Source organism: Triplophysa rosa, linkage group LG5, assembly GCF_024868665.1.
Source record: "Triplophysa rosa linkage group LG5, Trosa_1v2, whole genome shotgun sequence".
Taxonomy (NCBI): domain Eukaryota; kingdom Metazoa; phylum Chordata; class Actinopteri; order Cypriniformes; family Nemacheilidae; genus Triplophysa; species Triplophysa rosa.
Genome location: NC_079894.1, coordinates 16525827 through 16544080, shown reverse-complemented (window position 1 = coordinate 16544080; position 18254 = coordinate 16525827). Strand labels below are relative to the sequence as shown.

The following is an 18254-nucleotide window of genomic DNA, read 5'->3' as shown; positions in this document are numbered from 1 at the left end:
TCACAACTGATTTTCAAACATCTAATATTTCAAACATACATGAAAATGTCCCAAAATCCACAAAACGTCAAGCATTAGGTTTTTATTTATACAATTAAGTTTTGTTAGTTCAGCTACACATCAATACAACACAATACAGCATCTGGAAAAGAACAAAGAAAACCTGTAAATATCCAAAATACTTATTGAACTTGTGTTTCGGTAAAATTACCATTTGCATGATCATCTGGCTAAATTATTAAATGTCCATAACATGGAACTTCAGGAAGGAACAGAGTAAACACCTTCCAGCAGCCATATTATGTATTAATGTATGCCCTAGTTGACACCACATTCATCTGACCAGCAATGAACAGGCAACACTTTAAGGCATTATTGTCTTGACTCAGACATGCACCATTTCTTGATGAAAACTTAAGCATTTAATCTTACACTCACTGTAGCAACACAAGTAATTGACAAAAGTGTTATGCATACCAAAGTGACTCAAGCAAGTTCATGTTACTCTTGCAGCTTTTTACTGCATTGGCAGGTCACCTGAAATGACAAAATATTGTCAGAAAGAACAAGCTAAAAATTGAATAATGCATATTGCTCATTAATAAATTAATTATTTGTTCTTAAATCATACATGATTTGTTCTTGGCATAGCGCAAGCAAGAAGAACCACAAGCGTGTCCTCTCATAAATTTGGCTATTGCAAGATTTACTGTGTGCCTTAGTTGACACCACATTCATCTAATATAAAAATGAATGGGCAACACAAAGGCAACATTCTGATTCATGTCACACAAATCCCATTAAAAAAAGCATCGGTGTTAACGGTCTGACAGCACGATAGATTCAATGTAACACCCTTACACCCATAACTATTCTTCCCACTATAAACGAACTTTCATTCAACAGGTTATACAATGGATGTATTGCATTGTGTATAATTACCATAGTGTGTTAATTTTCTTATGTAAAGTTGAAATGTCTGTTTTTAACCAGTTAAATTGGGGAAGATTTACAGTTAAGGTTCCTAAAATTGCAGTTAGCAAAAGGGATAGAGAAAACACCTGCAATTCAAGAACATTGCTTCTCCATGTCCTCATGTTCTCAGCATGTTGTTGTTCCCATTGTTCACAACATTTTGGTTATGCTGCAAAAATAAAACAGTAAAACAATTATTTACGTAACTAAACAACTTACGTTAAATACGTTAAAATTTCTAGGCCACGTGTGGAAGACTACTGTTACATGAGACTTAATCGTTTAACATTCTATAACGCATACAGGAATTTAGTCTTTCATATACAGAGATAAATCATTCTAACAAACCTACCCATAAAAATGTAAGAATAAAACTTACCCGGCAAACATTAGAAAATGTAGTCTAATGGACTACATTATGACAAGCAACACTCAGCATTCTTCTTCTCTCCACGTGGACGCTCGACAAGCAGAAATCTTTCGTGGGTCAATAAAAACCCAGTGTAGGCGACCTTGAAAGTGCCTGAGTAAAAATTACCTTGCGGCCCCAGATATTTACACAGTCGCAAATCTAGACAGAATTATCGCCTTCTTTTTACAATTTAGAAAAACAACTAAAGTTATCAAATCTGTGGAATGACACAATGGGAATATATGTAAATATGTAAAAAGTTAAATTAAATAAAACTCTTCCAGAGTTGCCACTCTTTACAAATGCCAGGTGCATCCAAACTTTTGACTGATTTCGTGCATTTAATGAATACAAAGAGTGAGAGTGTTAATTTTAATATATTAAGATTAATATTCCTGCTGCCATGCAGGACCCGGGACGTTTATTTTGAAAACGTTCCTAAATTCGCTGCCATCTTGGAGCTGAATTAAGTTGATCCAGCCGTTTTTGTGGCTTCTGTCATATCGGAACGGGTCATATCGCTAACATTGAGTCATTTAAATCCCAAGACACTCCCAACTTCAGCCAAACTTCGACCTCTTAACAACACCCAGATATCCCAAATACCTACACATTTAAAGACCGTTTTAGACACCATCTGAACGAATAGGGTAAGGAGCTTGAGAGTGTGTTCATGCCTATATATGCATCTTAATTTAGATTAAACTACCTTGTGTTTTTCTTGTATTTGACATATTTCCGCTCGATTCAGTACTGTCTCTTCGTGTGTCGTATTACAGTCAATTGATGGTATGATATTTATAGGATCAAGTGAGCTGTCTGCTTAAATCGTTACACCACTTCAGTTTTTTGCGACACTCCCACTCTAAACTATTCTTGTATTATTTTATGTACCTCATGAATGTTGTTGTATTCATCTCGGATCTTATAATCTTTCTTTATTTAAATGTCCTCATTATGCTACATTTTGTTTGGGAGAAGTAGGCAGCATTGTAACATTTGCCCCCCTTGTCACTAACCCAATTGCTATTCTTGTTGCACTTGCGATATATATATATATATATATATATATATATATATATATGGCTTTGGCACCAGCTGGGATTGCTGTGAATAGTGTGCATGCTACAGCCCTTGAGAGGAATTATAATGGTTCTATGGTGCTAGGTAACAGACTGAAACAGGAAGGAATTGTGTTTATTACCGAATCTGTCTGTCTGCAATCCTTAATGTTATTCTAATGCCAGTGTGTCCTCTGAAACATCATATTTGCCTTAGATCTCCCAGGGTCTTATGTCTGTTTTGAGGTTGTTTTAGTGGATGTGATGCTGTGTCCAGACTGCACATTCCTCACCTTTAACATGATTCATGTATGCATTCACCCTGCATTTGACTGATAAGAGTCAAGGCTCTGTGCTTAGACAGTGGAATGATTGGAATGGGGAAGGATTCAGTCAAGGTTTCACATACATGATCATGTTGACTTTGAACTGTTTTTGTAATACTATTTTGTTCTTAAAATAGGCTCGAGTAAAAACATTATTATCGCTTGAATACGTTACAATTAATCATGCCCGGACACAGTAGTTTAGAATGCAAAGACTCAAAATGCACTTTCTTTTCAAAATATATTTTTAGAAGAATATTTTCATTCTGCGCGTGAAATATAATCCAGACATGTTCTTGACAAGTGTTTGGGAGATTGACCCATCTAGCAATGAAAATGAGAGAGACATCTGGACATTAATCTTCAACAGAGCCAAACCATCCAACTCTCCTGACAGACCTGTAACTCAATGTTACAAAACAGTCCTTACAACGTTATAGTTTTTCCTTTTATTTCAATGAAAAGTCCCAATGGAAAGCAATAAAATACAAAATAAATTACTTAAAAATAAAACAACATTGAACTTTTGATATGCAACCGGTATACAATGAGAAATGTGTGTGTTGACTTGAAAAATTTGAGATAAATATTTTTCCTTCGCATTCTTCTTGATCGTAGATAGATGATAGATGTGATTCATAAAGACCCGTATTAATCTTTCACAAGTTTGTCCTTTTTCATGTGGTACATGCGATGGGACTTCTCATTGATCATATTGTTTTGCCTGTAATATCTGATAGAACCAGAATGGAGGCACACGGCTCAGCGCGCTTGTCCAGGAAGAGAAAGAGAGAAGGTTCCAATGGGGAGGCAGAGGAGGGCGAGAAGCCATTGAAGCTAAAACGATGCACAGTGGTGAGTGGGACATAAGAGGGTGTTTTTATGTCCATGTACAGATAACAGATGGTTATTGAGAACAAAGGCCATGATGCTTTTTGCCTGTTTAGGGTATAAAATATCCAGCTCCATATGCAGACCAGCTCGAGTCAATGGAAGATAAGCCATATCAGCGCGTCACCATAGAGGAAGCTCGCAGAGGCACTCCACGTAAGTTACCGTCGATTATATTATTATGTTACATTAAGGATATTTATTTTTGAAAAACCCCTACAAAAATTGCCTGGTCAGATGCAAAAATACCTAGTCATTGCAGTTCCTTTGATGCTATGAAAGCTGATCTCCTTCTTTCTGCCGTTAGCTGACAGGCCCGTTCGAGTGTATGCCGATGGGATCTTCGACATGTTCCATTCAGGTCATGCCCGAGCTCTCATGCAGGCCAAATGCCTTTTTCCCAACACGCACCTCATTGTGGGCGGTAAGTTTAGTTTATAGCTAACACCTAGATTAACAGCTGTTGAAGTCTATATTAGGCACAACTAGACAGCCCTGTCTTGGCATCCTCAGTTGTTTAATTGTGAACTTGTAACAGAGTTGGAGTCAAGAAGTCCTCTCCTCAAGACCCAAATTTAGACCAAAACCAAAGCAAATCTTGAATTCTTTGTCTTTGCTGTTGTTCATATTAAACACATTTCTACATGGGAATTCAGCACTGCATTTATCTTAATGTCATCTGGTGCCTTGCTCACCTCATGCAGTGTGCAGCGATGAACTCACACACAAGTTAAAGGGCTTCACAGTCATGAACGATGACGAGCGTTATGATGCGATCAGTCATTGTCGCTACGTGGACGAAGTGGTCCGCAATGCTCCTTGGACGCTCACGCCAGAATTTCTGACCAAGCATCGGGTAAGGAGAGTTACACTGTGTATTTCCTTGATCGATGGATGTCTTTAATCGAAAAACGTTCTTGATACCTCAGATTGACTTTGTGGCTCATGATGACATCCCTTACTCATCAGCTGACAGTGATGATGTTTACAAGCACATCAAAGAAGCAGGTGAGGACGAAAGCTGCTGATCTACATCTACTCAGTTATAGTTTAATTGCGACTGTGGCATACTGGTAACCAAAGGCTGAGAAGAGCAATTTATGTGAGGTCACCATTATGCCTTTGAGCGAGACACCTGACTGTGGGTCCTCGTGATAAGTATAAAAAAAGTTGTATGGCTCCCAAATGAAAAAGTAACATATCGTTCAATGGGCTGCCTGTTTTCATACTCACATTTTAAAAAACATTTTCATTTGGGATTCCACAGGAATGTTTGCACCAACCCAAAGGACAGAGGGCATTTCCACCTCTGACATCATCACACGCATTGTGCGAGATTACGACGTATACGTCAGACGGAACCTTCAGCGTGGCTACACCGCTAAAGAGCTCAACGTCAGCTTTATCAACGTGAGAGCTTTTCACAATTCACTTGAAAAAGTTGTTTCAAATTTCAGACATGAGTAAAAAAGATTCCATATTAAACATTTTTCGGCATTTTCGGTTACCGCCATTACAAAATAAATGAGCTGCTGTGTTTGTGTCTTCTCACATCTAGGAAAAGAAGTACAACCTTCAGGAGCGCGTGGACAAGGTGAAGAAGAAGGTGAAGGATGTGGAGGAGAAGAGTAAAGAGTTTGTGCAGAAGGTGGAGGAGAAGAGCATCGACCTCATCCAGAAATGGGAGGAGAAATCCCGCGAGTTCATTGGCAACTTCCTGCAGATGTTCGGACCGGAGGGAGCACTGGTGAGCGACACAGTAACTTTATTAAGTTACATAATATTATGTCATTATTTACTCACCTTCATGTCGTTCCAAACTTGTTTGATTTTCTTCTCTGTAACACAAAAAGTAGTGAAAGGACAGGAGCTTTTGTGTAATGAAGAACAAAAGCAGGCATTCCACTCATCACCTATAATCTCATGTTTCTCTCTAACAGAAGCACATGCTGAAGGAGGGGAAAGGCAGAATGTTACAGGCCATCAGTCCGAGACATAGTCCCAGCAGCAGCCCCACACGAGAGCGCTCGCCCTCCCCAACCTTTCGTCTACCCTTCTTCGCTAAAACCTCCCCTCCCTCCTCCCCCTCCTCCCAGCACAGCGGCGCCCTGTCTGGCTACACCTTTGCAGCCCGTGGACAGGCCATCAGCGAGGATGAGGACGATGAAGATTAGAATGTGTTTGCCCTCCATGCATTTGTCTTCCAGTACTGGCAATCGAACTTCAAGGCGAAGCAATCCTTATACACAAATACTGTACGTTTCGCTCTCTGTATTTTAGCTGATTTTAGAGTTGTCAAGGTAAAATGAAGCGCACAAAGTGCACTGTCAGCCCGCAGGTTCTCGTAGTGACTTGAATTTGTGGAGGTTCTAAATAAATAACTGGCAGTGATGGGATGCGTGTGTTAAAACTTTAGCATCTCGTTTTAAAGATTGATAGGAATGAGCGTACATGGTATTAATACGTTTTATTTTTGTTGCTGGTTCAAAGTTCAGCTTTAATATGATTCTGTTGTTTTTATCATAATATATAGTTGTTAGCCATTACATAGTTAATGTTGCATTTGTAATGGGCGAGACTAGAGAGAAATGTCGAAACCACTATTTGCGCAATCATGTGTTTTGCATTCATGGTCTGTTCAATCTGTACAAGAGCTAAAGACATGAAAAGGACTATTTGTCTTTAATGCATTATCATTGTTGTCATAACGTAAAAGATTAGCTGAATTGAAATAGCTACAAACATGACTTTGGTTGGAAAATAAGTGCACAATCAATGTAAAATGAGAGCTTGCTTAATCGAATGAACTTTTAGATATTTGTGTCATGCTTACACAGATAAGATTTCTAAACTTTCCTTAAAACAGAACGGTAACAACACTATATACTTATCATAGTCATAAATTGTTCATGTGAAAATGTAACGAAAGAACAGTAAATTTATTTGACACTTTGTTTCACTGATTTTATTATGTACTTGTCACAAAAAAAACATACTTGTCACCCTGTAATTGATTTAAAAATCCTTTAAGAATCATCAGTTCACTTTGAGTTTTAAGGGCTAGTTTTTCCAAACCCACATTAGACCTTGGTCTCACACCACAGAGCTTTTATTTAACCTGTAACATTCCCTAAACCTCTGATAGCTTTGTCATGTACAACTATGGACTTCACAGGCCAATTATTGTGTTTAAATTGAGAGCACCTGTGATTTTAATGTGTACTTTTGGCTCGTTTTTTGCTTTGAAAGTAAACCTGCTGTCCAGATCTGCACTGATGTCAAAATTAACTGATTTATCTGCAAATAATTGTATAAAGCTTCATGTGGCGTTTTCCATCCTCTGCCTTTTCCTTTGCACAAATGAAGTGGAACTAGGAGAGGGTTTTATTAACTTCCCGGACCTGTCGGCTTTGATTGTACATGATAGCATAACAAACGGGAAGACAAATAAACTGTCTAAAGTAAAAGAAATAGCGTTGGCTTATTTTTGTGTACAGAAATGCAATATAATATACAAAACTGTGCCTTCAAAGGTGTATATAGACCTTACTTAATGAAGCTTTGTTTTTATTACCTTAGAATGAGCTATTTCTATCTACATACACCGCGGGTACCCTTGCATGGAATTCGTCATGTTCTTTCAACAGTAGCCCTAAACGGACAAACTGCTTTACAGAGCGCGTTTCGTAAATACGTTATCTTCTTCGGCAAACAAGCGAAAACGTGACGACATCTTAGACCTGTGTCAAACAGCTTCCGTAGTGCTTCGAAATGGAGGGCCGAGCGGTTGAATGAGCCGTTGGTTGCATTTCGCAACCTCACCTCTAGATGCCGCTAAATTTCCTACACTGGACCTTTAATTGCGACATGAAGTTCCCCAGATGTGTTATTTAGGTGAATTGGAAGGAAAGACAAACACAATGTTTTACCCATTATACATTTATTGATACTGAATTAAACAGTTACAGAGGGAGAGTTCAGATACTAAGAATATGACCAATAGGATAATAACCACCGACAAAATGGACAATACTTAAGTAGAGTATTATAGACTGGGCTTTGAAACACAGACATACACTGCACCACTCACACAGGTCTTAACCTAACGTGGCTCTCAGCTCTCCATCGGATCTGTTCATTACAGCACTTACACAAACAGATACAGGATACTACACTTCACATTTTGCATATTTCTGTAATTTCTTTTTCTTCCATTAATCTTCAGGAGGGAAAGGAGGGAGACATAGTGTAAGACGAAAAAGGTGGTCCCTCTGCTCGGTGGCTCATTAGCAGCGAGTCTCATAGATTCCGCTGCGTCCGATGTAACGCACCCATTTAATCACATCGTGGTCACTGTAGTTAAGTTTCGACTCGAATACCTTCAGGTAACGCACCTTCAGCCCAGAGGGTGCAAACGGAACCTGGAAGAGGGCGGTCACACATTAAATATTATCTTTAGAGTAGGGCTGTCACGATTATGAAATTTGACTGACGATTAATTGTCTAATAAATCATTGCGATTATGACGATTAATTGTCTGTTTTTGAGCTTTGACATTTAATTCTCATACATTTTTGATTCAGCGATTGAAACGACCATATTGTTCTGAATACAAGACTATGTTTTTTTATTGGAAATACATCGGAAAAAATTGGGTCATCATATATTTAAGGTTTAGGCTTTTACCTGTCAATAATACAACCGCCAAATACTTGTAAATTAAGTAAATTGATCAGGTGTGAATTGAAGCCACCATTAAAATACTATCAGTCATAGAAAAGCTTCTAGTCTGTTTTTTTCTCACTTGCAAGACTACAATAAAAGTTCATTTCTATGTTAATTAATTTGGTAGACTGGTTTTCACACTGAGATTTGCTTAAATAATATTAAATTGTACTGCAGGTAATTTGTATGTTTTAGTTTTTTTTTTAAGTGATTGTGTTGTGGTGGTACATTTTACAAGTATTACCATGATTTAGTAACAATATATACACTAAAATATGCAATATGCAGAAACAATACAGCTACCCCTAGTGTCTTCTATAGAGATGTGCGATAATTGCGATGATCTGAAACCATCGCGATGAGGTCAAACAATCGCGATGAGACGATTATTTAATAATCGTGACAGCCCTACTTTAGAGTACAAATTGTTGTACAAATCTAGTACACACTAGCTAGATTAAGCAATCCTCTAACAAACCTTATTGTGGAACAATGTAAATGAAAAAAAAAAATTGGTCCATTCACCTCAAAGTTCATGGAAATGGGTGGACGGGCCCACTTCTTCTTATCGTTAGTGGGCAGCAGCTCAATCTCAGCACTGATCTGAGACTCCTTCATTCCTGCCATGCGCTTGATCCTGAGGACATTGCAATGGTCACCATAACATGAACGCACACATGGAATGAACGTTTAAGATGCGTCAAGACAGCAACACTTACTTCCACACAATGGCGTTCTCACTGGCCTTGTATTTAGCTTTTCCTTTCATACAGATCACCTGCACTCCACTAGTGTTCAGAGGGGTTGGAATGTGCACCTGTTCATAGTAAACAAAGCAAATACAATGGATACATCACTATTACCAGTGATGATAATGCTCATGCTTTTCGTAAGCAAACTTTTTAACTCACCTCTATTTTCTGTGCCAGGAGTGAGGGCTTGAAATTCGATTTGATGACAACTTTCACCTCCAGTTTTGTGCGCCCAACCTCTCGGACCAGCGGTATGACCCGGAACGGCAAAATAATGTCCTTAGTGGTACGATACCTGCATACAGAGATATACAATGTTATCTCTTTGACACCCTGATGGGTCAAATGCTGAAGTGTCCAGCAGGCCTGATGCTAACCTCATGAGCTCATATTCTCCATCGGGGGGAATGAAACTGATGCTGCGCTCAGAGTCGAATTTGCTGAGACGCACGCACTGATGGAAAGTGCAGTCATCGATGGCTATGGACTGTTTCCCACTGATGGAAAAGACAAAGACAGAAAATCAGAAGACAGCAATAAGACATTATAAACACTTCATTTTGTAAAATGAGCTAGATTTAGTGCATTTAGTGAAATTATAGTTATCACTGACAACATAACATTAAGAAACAAAATAAAATCAATTACGATTTATTTCTTGTAAAAAAAAACTAGGGATGCACTGATAATAAATATTTAGATCAATATCAATGGCCAATACTTATTATTATTTTGGTAAATACCACTGTACAATAACCAGTTATATAGTTTTGTCGGCTGTTTTAAAAGCAGCGTTTACATTTTTTTATTTTGAATTCATAATACACTATTAGATTTACAATACTACTCGAATCAAACTGGTACTAATGAAAAAATTAACAATTGGCCAACTGCAATGCATCCCTAATACGAAACAATAAAAACCAGAGGAAATTCTTAAAAATAAACCAACAGTACTAAAAATGTTGAACATTAAATAACAAAAAACTCAAAACAGAAATTCAGAGATACAATACCTTCCCCCTAACTCACTGTGGTACAGCACAAAGAAAGAGACGCAACAAAAACAGACAGCTTCAAAAATCAAAATAAATCAGCGGAGGACACAACACACATTCAACATCTTAAACAATGCTGGATAGAGAACCAAAAACAAACACTTCGACAAAAGACAAATCATTTATAAAGCAAAGGCAGACAAATAAAATATATCAGCATAATCATGCAAACCTCTTCCCAGGATCATCAGTAGTTCCTCCTTTCCCCTGTTTATCAATCACAATTTTGTCATTCATGCCGAACTTGCATTCAGGCATTCCGCTCAGGTAGCTTTTCATCACTACACGACCAGAGACATGGGCGCTCAGGACCTGCCCTGTTAAAATGACACACAATAATGTGAAGGGGTTAGTACTAATAACTCATCTCTCACTATACCTCAGTGGATGATGTCCTACCCTGTGGAGACATGAGCAGGTTGACGCTTTCCAGAACATCCAGGAAGAGCTCATTGCGACGGTACTTGATGCCTTCGCGACGCCAGCCGATCTGACCGGTCACCTGGCTGGTGATCTGAGACTGCTCCTCTTTAGTCTACGGAGCAACAATATCTGAATTTAGTTACACTTATTATACAACAGTTTATTCAACAATCTACAGTTCAGTTTTTACAGATCTTCAATTTGATTAGCTAAGTAGTTACTAGATATTCAGTTTAAAGATCTTATGTATACAATTTCACACTTGGAATTATGCTATTGTATTGAATATCAGCACAACTGTGTGACATTGTTTAAGCATTTATACTTATTATACTTTGTACAGAACAATATCCATTTAAAAAGAACATAAAAATAATAATCATAATGGCAAATACCTGATGCTGCAGTCAGACAGGTTCAGAAAAGCAGATGGTGAAAAAACAAAGAAACATGTATTACAAATAATAAGCATCAGTTATCTCTACCAGTAGCACAGCAGACACATCAATACAGCTAGCATCAATGTATACATATACACAAACGTAAGCTTTCAGAATTCAGCATGAGTGGGAATTCTGTATGTGGTTTTCTTAAGCACATTTTTACAGTAATGTCTGTACTTTTAAAAAGACTTTATCTTGCGCCAAAGCACGTGAATGACCGCTTTCTTGCTGTGAAAAGGACTCGAGACTAGTAAAAAACCTCCATCTTACCTGGCCTTTGATACCCTGCTGGGTAATGAAAGTCTTGAGTGCTCCTGTCTCTGAATTCTGGGGGTATCCAAAGTCCAGGATTTCTGCAAACACACAACAAGACAATGAGACACTTACTACAGTTTTATTTATTTACTGACAGAAAAGCATACCATTAAGAGAAGGGTGAGTTACGTTAATGTTACACAGGCAGACAGTGAATCAGAATATAGTGTGCAGGAAGTGTGCACTTGTGATCCAGTCTTACCATCCAGCAGCTCGTAGATAAGCACAAAGTTGTTCTTGATATTCTCCTCACTGATCTTCCCAAAGTAGGCCGTCATGACATCACACATCTTGTAGAGGAACTCGAACACCATAGCAGCGTTGACATTCTGCTTGGTGACAGCAGCCAGCCAGATGTTGGAGCGCTTGACGTGGAAGAAGCTGGTGCGGGCGATGTTAGTGACAGGGGAGCGCACCTGCTGTCGGGCGTGGATCACATTCACGCGGAACGCGTCCACGGCATTGCGTCTGTGGAGAAGGACAAGACAAAGTTCAGCCTGAGATAATGGAGGAAGAGTGAGCACATGGCCACCACCTGCCAGTTAAGCCTTTAAGACCAACATTCCTTTGGTCTGTAGACAAAGCATTAAAGACTCGATTGGGTGTTCCCTGCTGACCAAAACCTTAAAAAAAACCTCAAAAGCTGCAGATAAGTTACAAGGCCCTGTAGACAAGCTCCTCCTTCTTTGGAGGAGATTCACACTAATCATTTATCATTTTCTTTTCTGTGCGAATTTATTTGTTAGATGTTCTATAATCTCTTGAAAATCTGATGCCCAGAATGCACATCAATAACATGTTCAATAATGATTCTGGTTCAAACACAGAAAAAGTGCACAGTAAATTTCAAAATATCATTTTCAATGTATACTAATCAGAAATAAAAGATTTACTATCCCATGCCTAAGGGGAATCAAAAAGGTAAGCCAGCTGCACTCGCATATCTTCACAATATCTGGTTGACCGCAGTATATGTCAGGTAACATGCTCGGGTTAGGGCTCGGCGATATTGACAATGAGAATATATTCAATATTATATTGTTGTATATGTAAAATTAACTATCTTTTTTGAAAAGGATTATTAAATTAACAGCCTTTTAATCTGTCCATTAGCATATTATGTTCCCAAAGGCCACTAAAGCATGTCCGTTTCATGCCTACTTCTCAAGTCAAGACTCTGAAAACTAAGAGCATTAAATAAAGATCACATACGTCTACAAATGTAATGTCTATGTTATGATAAGCAGCTGGATGTACATTATCTGACCTATTACATGACTACTTGCCACTTGAGTAATGATATGACAAAAAAAGGATTGATTTGAAATGTTGTATTAGCACACAACCTTTTTATAAAGAAAAATGTTACCTAGCTGCTTTAAGACATGAAGCTTAAACAAGACAAAAATGTAATTTGGTGTCATCATTTATAATCATAACAATTAGGTATATCTATATTTAATTTATTTGTAAGTATTAAAATGCACTGGTCAGGTTAAAAACCTAGAAACTTCACAACTGACCAATCAAATTCAATCAGTAATTCAAGAGAGCAAATATATTAAGATTTTATTCAAAAACTAAAATATAGTACAATGTTGATGTTTTTAAAAAAAGATTCATTTCCATTATAAAATTCTCCTGAACCACCTGTGAATCTGTTCTAAATACTGTATCAAAGATTTGTTTAAAAAACTAAATATAACCTTTTTACAGTTTTTATTATACTGTAGGCCTATCTACTTGATCTCAAGTGGAAGAAAGGTGTTATGCCATTTCATATACTTTAATATTGCTATATAATTGTTAGCTATATCGCCCAGTCCTAGTTTTGGACTCATGTAATTGTTGTCATGCGTTAAAGTTTTGTTTTATTGGCTGGGGTCTACAAACATGCTTCTATGTCATTGTGCTTGTTGTAGGATGGCTTACCTATTGCTACAGTAGCCACAATGGAAATGGAGAAAAACAGCATGAAAGATAATAAAAATGATGAAGGAAAAAATGAAAAGGAAAAAAGACAAACATGTCCTGCATGTGTAAATGTACAACAGCAATATAAACACACACAAAATGAAATTCCGATGATTACAATCACTCATGACAGGAGTTAACTCGAAAAACGTTCAAGTTTTTATATACAGCCGTAGAAAAAATTACGAGACCACTCCAACTTTTCATTTCAAACCAGCATTTCTAGATGCATGTGGTCATTCCAGTCCAGTGTCTGTTGAATTTCAACAAAATCAAACCTCAGGAGTGACAAGTCATCCAACAGCAATGTGAAAGACTGACAGAATAACAAGACACCTGAAAACTGATAAAAATGATTGATGTGAACTTCTTTGCAGTATTTGAGGTCTGAGAAAAATACAGAGCATCTTTTCTGTTATTTTGACCTGTTTCTCCAGGTCTCATTTTCTGCAAATAAATGCAAATAGAAACAATATTTGTATTTTTATTTTTGGTAAAAATATTGTTAGTAGTTCACAGAATGAAACAAGAACGATAATTTTACCTAAACATTCGTCATCTACCTATAAATACTAACTTCAGAAAAACTGAAATGATGTTTTGAAATGGTCTCTGTATTATTTCCACGGCTGTATATAGAGAAAATTGGTCATGTTAAAGAGTACATTCCTCGAGATCATAAAAAATACATTTCATGAGGTGTTTAATTTTGCCGTGTTTGAATGTAAGCAATCTGCCAAGTTGTAAATCCGAAGGTGAACGAATAACAAAGTTATTAGCTTATAAAAAAGGTAATCGACTCTGAATCACGCGAACAAGTCATGACCTGTCCGAATCTTTAACCACAATGTACTACGTCACTAGAAAAATCCCCGCCTGACTGACTGCGAAAACTTAACTCTCTCCTCCCCAAACACTGTACTAGCTCGTTCGTGACGTGTGCATCATGTCTAAGAGAAGCTGTGTTCTATGTAGTGAAACTAAGTCAGTCTTATTTTCACTACCAAAGGAAGAACTTCTGAGGAAAAAATGGTTACTATTTATTTTTCAAACGACACCAAAGGAGTATAAACCGAACGTTTTACTTTGCGCGCGTCATTTTACCGAAGATTGCTTCATCAATCTTGGCGCCTTTACTGCAGGATACATTAAACGTCTTTCCTTAAAAGATGTTGCAATACCAACTTTATTTGGACCTGTAAGCTCCACCGAATCACAACCTGTAAGTGTGACTCTTTATTTTTGTCTTTACTTAAAATTAAATTTGTGTGACGTTATCTCATGTCTGTGTTTAGCTAACGTTACCGTTATTTTTGGGGTTGTTACTGTTTGTTTACCTAACGTTAGCTATAAACTCGTTGCGCTAATGTAAGTGTTCAACCATATTAACTCGCAAAGTCTTTATTTCAAGAACTGCGTGGTGTACTATAGTTATAATAACATCTGAAGATACGAACACCGTACACTGTATGCCGTGATAACTAACTGTTACAAGAGAAGTGTCTAAAACAGTCCTTTTTCTTACTGGCATCTGTATAAGGATTAAAGAATGATTCGTCAGACTCGGGCTCGAACTGGTAAGGTAAAATCGACGCCATCTCTCTCTATACACTGTTAATATCCAACCACCTGCAAACCGTAATACAGCAGTAATGATAGGCGGTCCATTTGCGACACATGCTGAACGCGTTTGACCAATCACAGCAGACTAGACCATTTGACCAATCACAGCAGACTAGACCATCTGACCAATCACAGCAGACTACACTATCTGACCAATCAGATCAGACTACGCTGGCGGAAAGGCGGAGATTACACAGATGAATCGCGGAACGAATCATTTGAGAGTCAGTCAAGAAGTAAGGTAATAAAAACTGCTTATTATTACGAAATAATAGTATTTTTACATCATGTATGTACAAACCCGATTCCAAAAAAGTTGGGACACTGTACAAATTGTGAATAAAAAAGGAATGCAATAATTTACGAATCTCATAAACTTATATTTTATTCACAATAGAATATAGATAACATATCAAATGTTGAAAGTGAGACATTTTGAAATGTCATGCCAAATATTGGCTCATTTTGGATTTCATGAGAGCTACACATTCCAAAAAAGTTGGGACAGGTAGCAATAAGAGGCCGGAAAAGTTAAATGTACATATAAGGAACAGCTGGAGGACCAATTTGCAACTTATTAGGTCAATTGGCAACATGATTGGGTATAAAAAGAGCCTCTCAGAGTGGCAGTGTCTCTCAGAAGTCAAGATGGGCAGAGGATCACCAATTCCCCCAATGCTGCGGCGAAAAATAGTGGAGCAATATCAGAAAGGAGTTTCTCAGAGAAAAATTGCAAAGAGTTTGAAGTTATCATCATCTACAGTGCATAATATCATCCAAAGATTCAGAGAATCTGGAACAATCTCTGTGCGTAAGGGTCAAGGCCGGAAAACCATACTGGATGCCCGTGATCTTCGGGCCCTTAGACGGCACTGCATCACATACAGGAATGCTACTGTAATGGAAATCACAACATGGGCTCAGGAATACTTCCAGAAAACATTGTCGGTGAACACAATCCACCGTGCCATTCGCCGTTGCCGGCTAAAACTCTATAGGTCAAAAAAGAAGCCATATCTAAACATGATCCAGAAGCGCAGGCGTTTTCTCTGGGCCAAGGCTCATTTAAAATGGACTGTGGCAAAGTGGAAAACTGTTCTGTGGTCAGACGAATCAAAATTTGAAGTTCTTTTTGGAAAACTGGGACGCCATGTCATCCGGACTAAAGAGGACAAGGACAACCCAAGTTGTTATCAGCGCTCAGTTCAGAAGCCTGCATCTCTGATGGTATGGGGTTGCATGAGTGCGTGTGGCATGGGCAGCTTACACATCTGGAAAGGCACCATCAATGCTGAAAGGTATATCCAAGTTCTAGAACAACATATGCTCCCATCCAGACGTCGTCTCTTTCAGGGAAGACCTTGCATTTTCCAACATGACAATGCCAGACCACATACTGCATCAATTACAACATCATGGCTGCGTAGAAGAAGGATCCGGGTACTGAAATGGCCAGCCTGCAGTCCAGATCTTTCACCCATAGAAAACATTTGGCGCATCATAAAGAGGAAGATGCGACAAAGAAGACCTAAGACAGTCGAGCAACTAGAAGCCTGTATTAGACAAGAATGGGACAACATTCCTATTCCTAAACTTGAGCAACTTGTCTCCTCAGTCCCCAGACGTTTGCAGACTGTTATAAAAAGAAGAGGGGATGCCACACAGTGGTAAACATGGCCTTGTCCCAACTTTTTTGAGATGTGTTGATGCCATGAAATTTAAAATCAACTTATTTTTCCCTTAAAATGATACATTCTCTCAGTTTAAACATTTGATATGTCATCTATGTTGTATTCTGAATAAAATATTGAAATTTGAAACTTCCACATCATTGCATTCTGTTTTTATTCACAATTTGTACAGTGTCCCAACTTTTTTGGAATCGGGTTTGTACATAAACTTGTTGTCGGACACTCCATAAACCAAAATAAGCCCTTAAAAATATTGAGGAATGTACTCTTTAATGGAATAAAAAAGTCAAAACAAACAAACAGATGAATGTTTTCCTGCTTTTAAACATCCTGTCATCTTTCCTCTTTCACTGGCCTAACAGGATAACCGCAATGGAAGGAGTCTGAACCCTGCTGAGCATGCTTTTTTTCAGACCACGTCAGATCTGCCAGAAACAGTATATTTATGCTGTATCTATCTATCTATGTTTGTTTCAAACAGAAAATCAAAAGATTACGTTTTGAAAATTTCAGCCACTGAAAACTACTTAATCTAGTTTTGCACTGGGAATGTGCAGCAGTTTTAACAATCTCTTTCACCCAGGACAAACTCACCCTATATCATCACGGTAGACCCGGGAGATAAGGACCTCCCCTTTATGGTTGTAGATGAACAGTCCTCCTATCATGGTGACCGTCCCTCAGACCTCACATTCCATGATGGGCTCTCACTCCTATAATTCAAAAGAAAATGAATATGACTCTTACTGGCAGATAAAAAGGCTCTGTGTGACCTTGATAAGATAAATTATTTCAGCCACACAGTGAACACAGATAAGGATGGCAGAATGGCAAGCTGTGTAAGCATCTGGGCCTCTGTGACAGCCCAAATAAGACAGTTTGGGAGATAACCAGTCTTATTGTCTTAATAACTGAATTCAGCCATGTTGATCACCCCATTAATATTTTCTAAAAAATATATACCAATAAAAACAAACATTTGTTTGTGCATACCTAATCGGCAATATGATAAACTCTTACATCACAAAACATCGCGATGTCATGCGAGATGATATTGCAAATGACATTGATATTCATTCAATGTAACGACGACGAACAGGAAGTGTTCGTCCCGTGCGGTTTAATAGCGACATAACGTAATTGGTACAAGATGTCTGCCAGCTGAATATGTGCTCCGTGAAACGTTCATGTTTTTCCACCTAACATCTTAAATGGGTGCACATCCGTCATCTTGTTACCGTTATTAATTATTCAGAGTCACGAAGCACCATCATTATGTAGTGAGCTCGTGAGCTGCTCAACTCCTTCCCTCGAGACCTGTATCGAAACCTCGTCCGTATTTTCGACTATGAAGAATATCCCTCAATGTAAACATTGAAGCAAATTTATTATTTCGCATTATAAGTTGCAAATTTGTGCATACCTCCGTAATATCCGCACAAATCGGCGCGGAATGAACCCTTCCCTCTCCGTGGTATTTGTCTGGATCTAAAGGATTAGCGGGACACGAGCAGCAGTCCCTCACTCTGTCAGGAAGTCAGCTGACAGCCGTCGTTCTACGCATGCGTATTACGAGCAGTTACGC

The 18254-nt window shown here is 38.2% G+C and overlaps 2 protein-coding genes, 1 long non-coding RNA gene and 2 other non-coding genes across 5 annotated transcripts; 1 reads left to right on the top strand and 4 right to left on the bottom strand.

Annotated features, from left to right (window-relative positions):
• Window positions 1-67: 67 nt before the first annotated feature.
• LOC130554315 (uncharacterized) lies at window positions 68-1486 on the bottom strand. The gene is made up of 4 exons (XR_008962969.1): window positions 1355-1486; window positions 1062-1144; window positions 478-537; window positions 68-142 (listed from the first exon to the last, which is right to left on the bottom strand). It is a non-coding gene; the product is annotated as an uncharacterized LOC130554315 (long non-coding RNA).
• On the bottom strand, window positions 241-372 carry LOC130555176 (small nucleolar RNA SNORA13). The gene has a single exon (XR_008963089.1). It is a non-coding gene; the product is annotated as a small nucleolar RNA SNORA13 (small nucleolar RNA).
• LOC130555175 (small nucleolar RNA SNORA13) lies at window positions 635-771 on the bottom strand. Its single transcript, XR_008963088.1, has one exon. It is a non-coding gene; the product is annotated as a small nucleolar RNA SNORA13 (small nucleolar RNA).
• Window positions 1487-1826: 340 nt separating the features above from the next.
• pcyt1aa (phosphate cytidylyltransferase 1A, choline a) lies at window positions 1827-7152 on the top strand. The gene is made up of 9 exons (XM_057333842.1): window positions 1827-2037; window positions 3515-3629; window positions 3722-3821; window positions 3973-4089; window positions 4370-4521; window positions 4595-4673; window positions 4933-5075; window positions 5224-5412; window positions 5606-7152. The coding sequence occupies exons 2-9, from the start codon at window positions 3522-3524 to the stop codon at window positions 5837-5839; spliced, it is 1122 nt and encodes a 373-aa protein (XP_057189825.1). The 5' UTR covers window positions 1827-2037; window positions 3515-3521; the 3' UTR covers window positions 5840-7152.
• A 436-nt stretch (window positions 7153-7588) lies between these two features.
• On the bottom strand, window positions 7589-18216 carry ap2m1a (adaptor related protein complex 2 subunit mu 1a). The gene is made up of 13 exons (XM_057333859.1): window positions 18093-18216; window positions 17264-17382; window positions 11584-11849; window positions 11337-11419; window positions 11019-11024; window positions 10600-10735; window positions 10373-10517; window positions 10159-10173; window positions 9520-9639; window positions 9302-9437; window positions 9110-9207; window positions 8916-9027; window positions 7589-8086 (listed from the first exon to the last, which is right to left on the bottom strand). The coding sequence occupies exons 2-13, from the start codon at window positions 17335-17337 to the stop codon at window positions 7952-7954; spliced, it is 1326 nt and encodes a 441-aa protein (XP_057189842.1). The 5' UTR covers window positions 17338-17382; window positions 18093-18216; the 3' UTR covers window positions 7589-7951.
• Window positions 18217-18254: the final 38 nt, after the last annotated feature.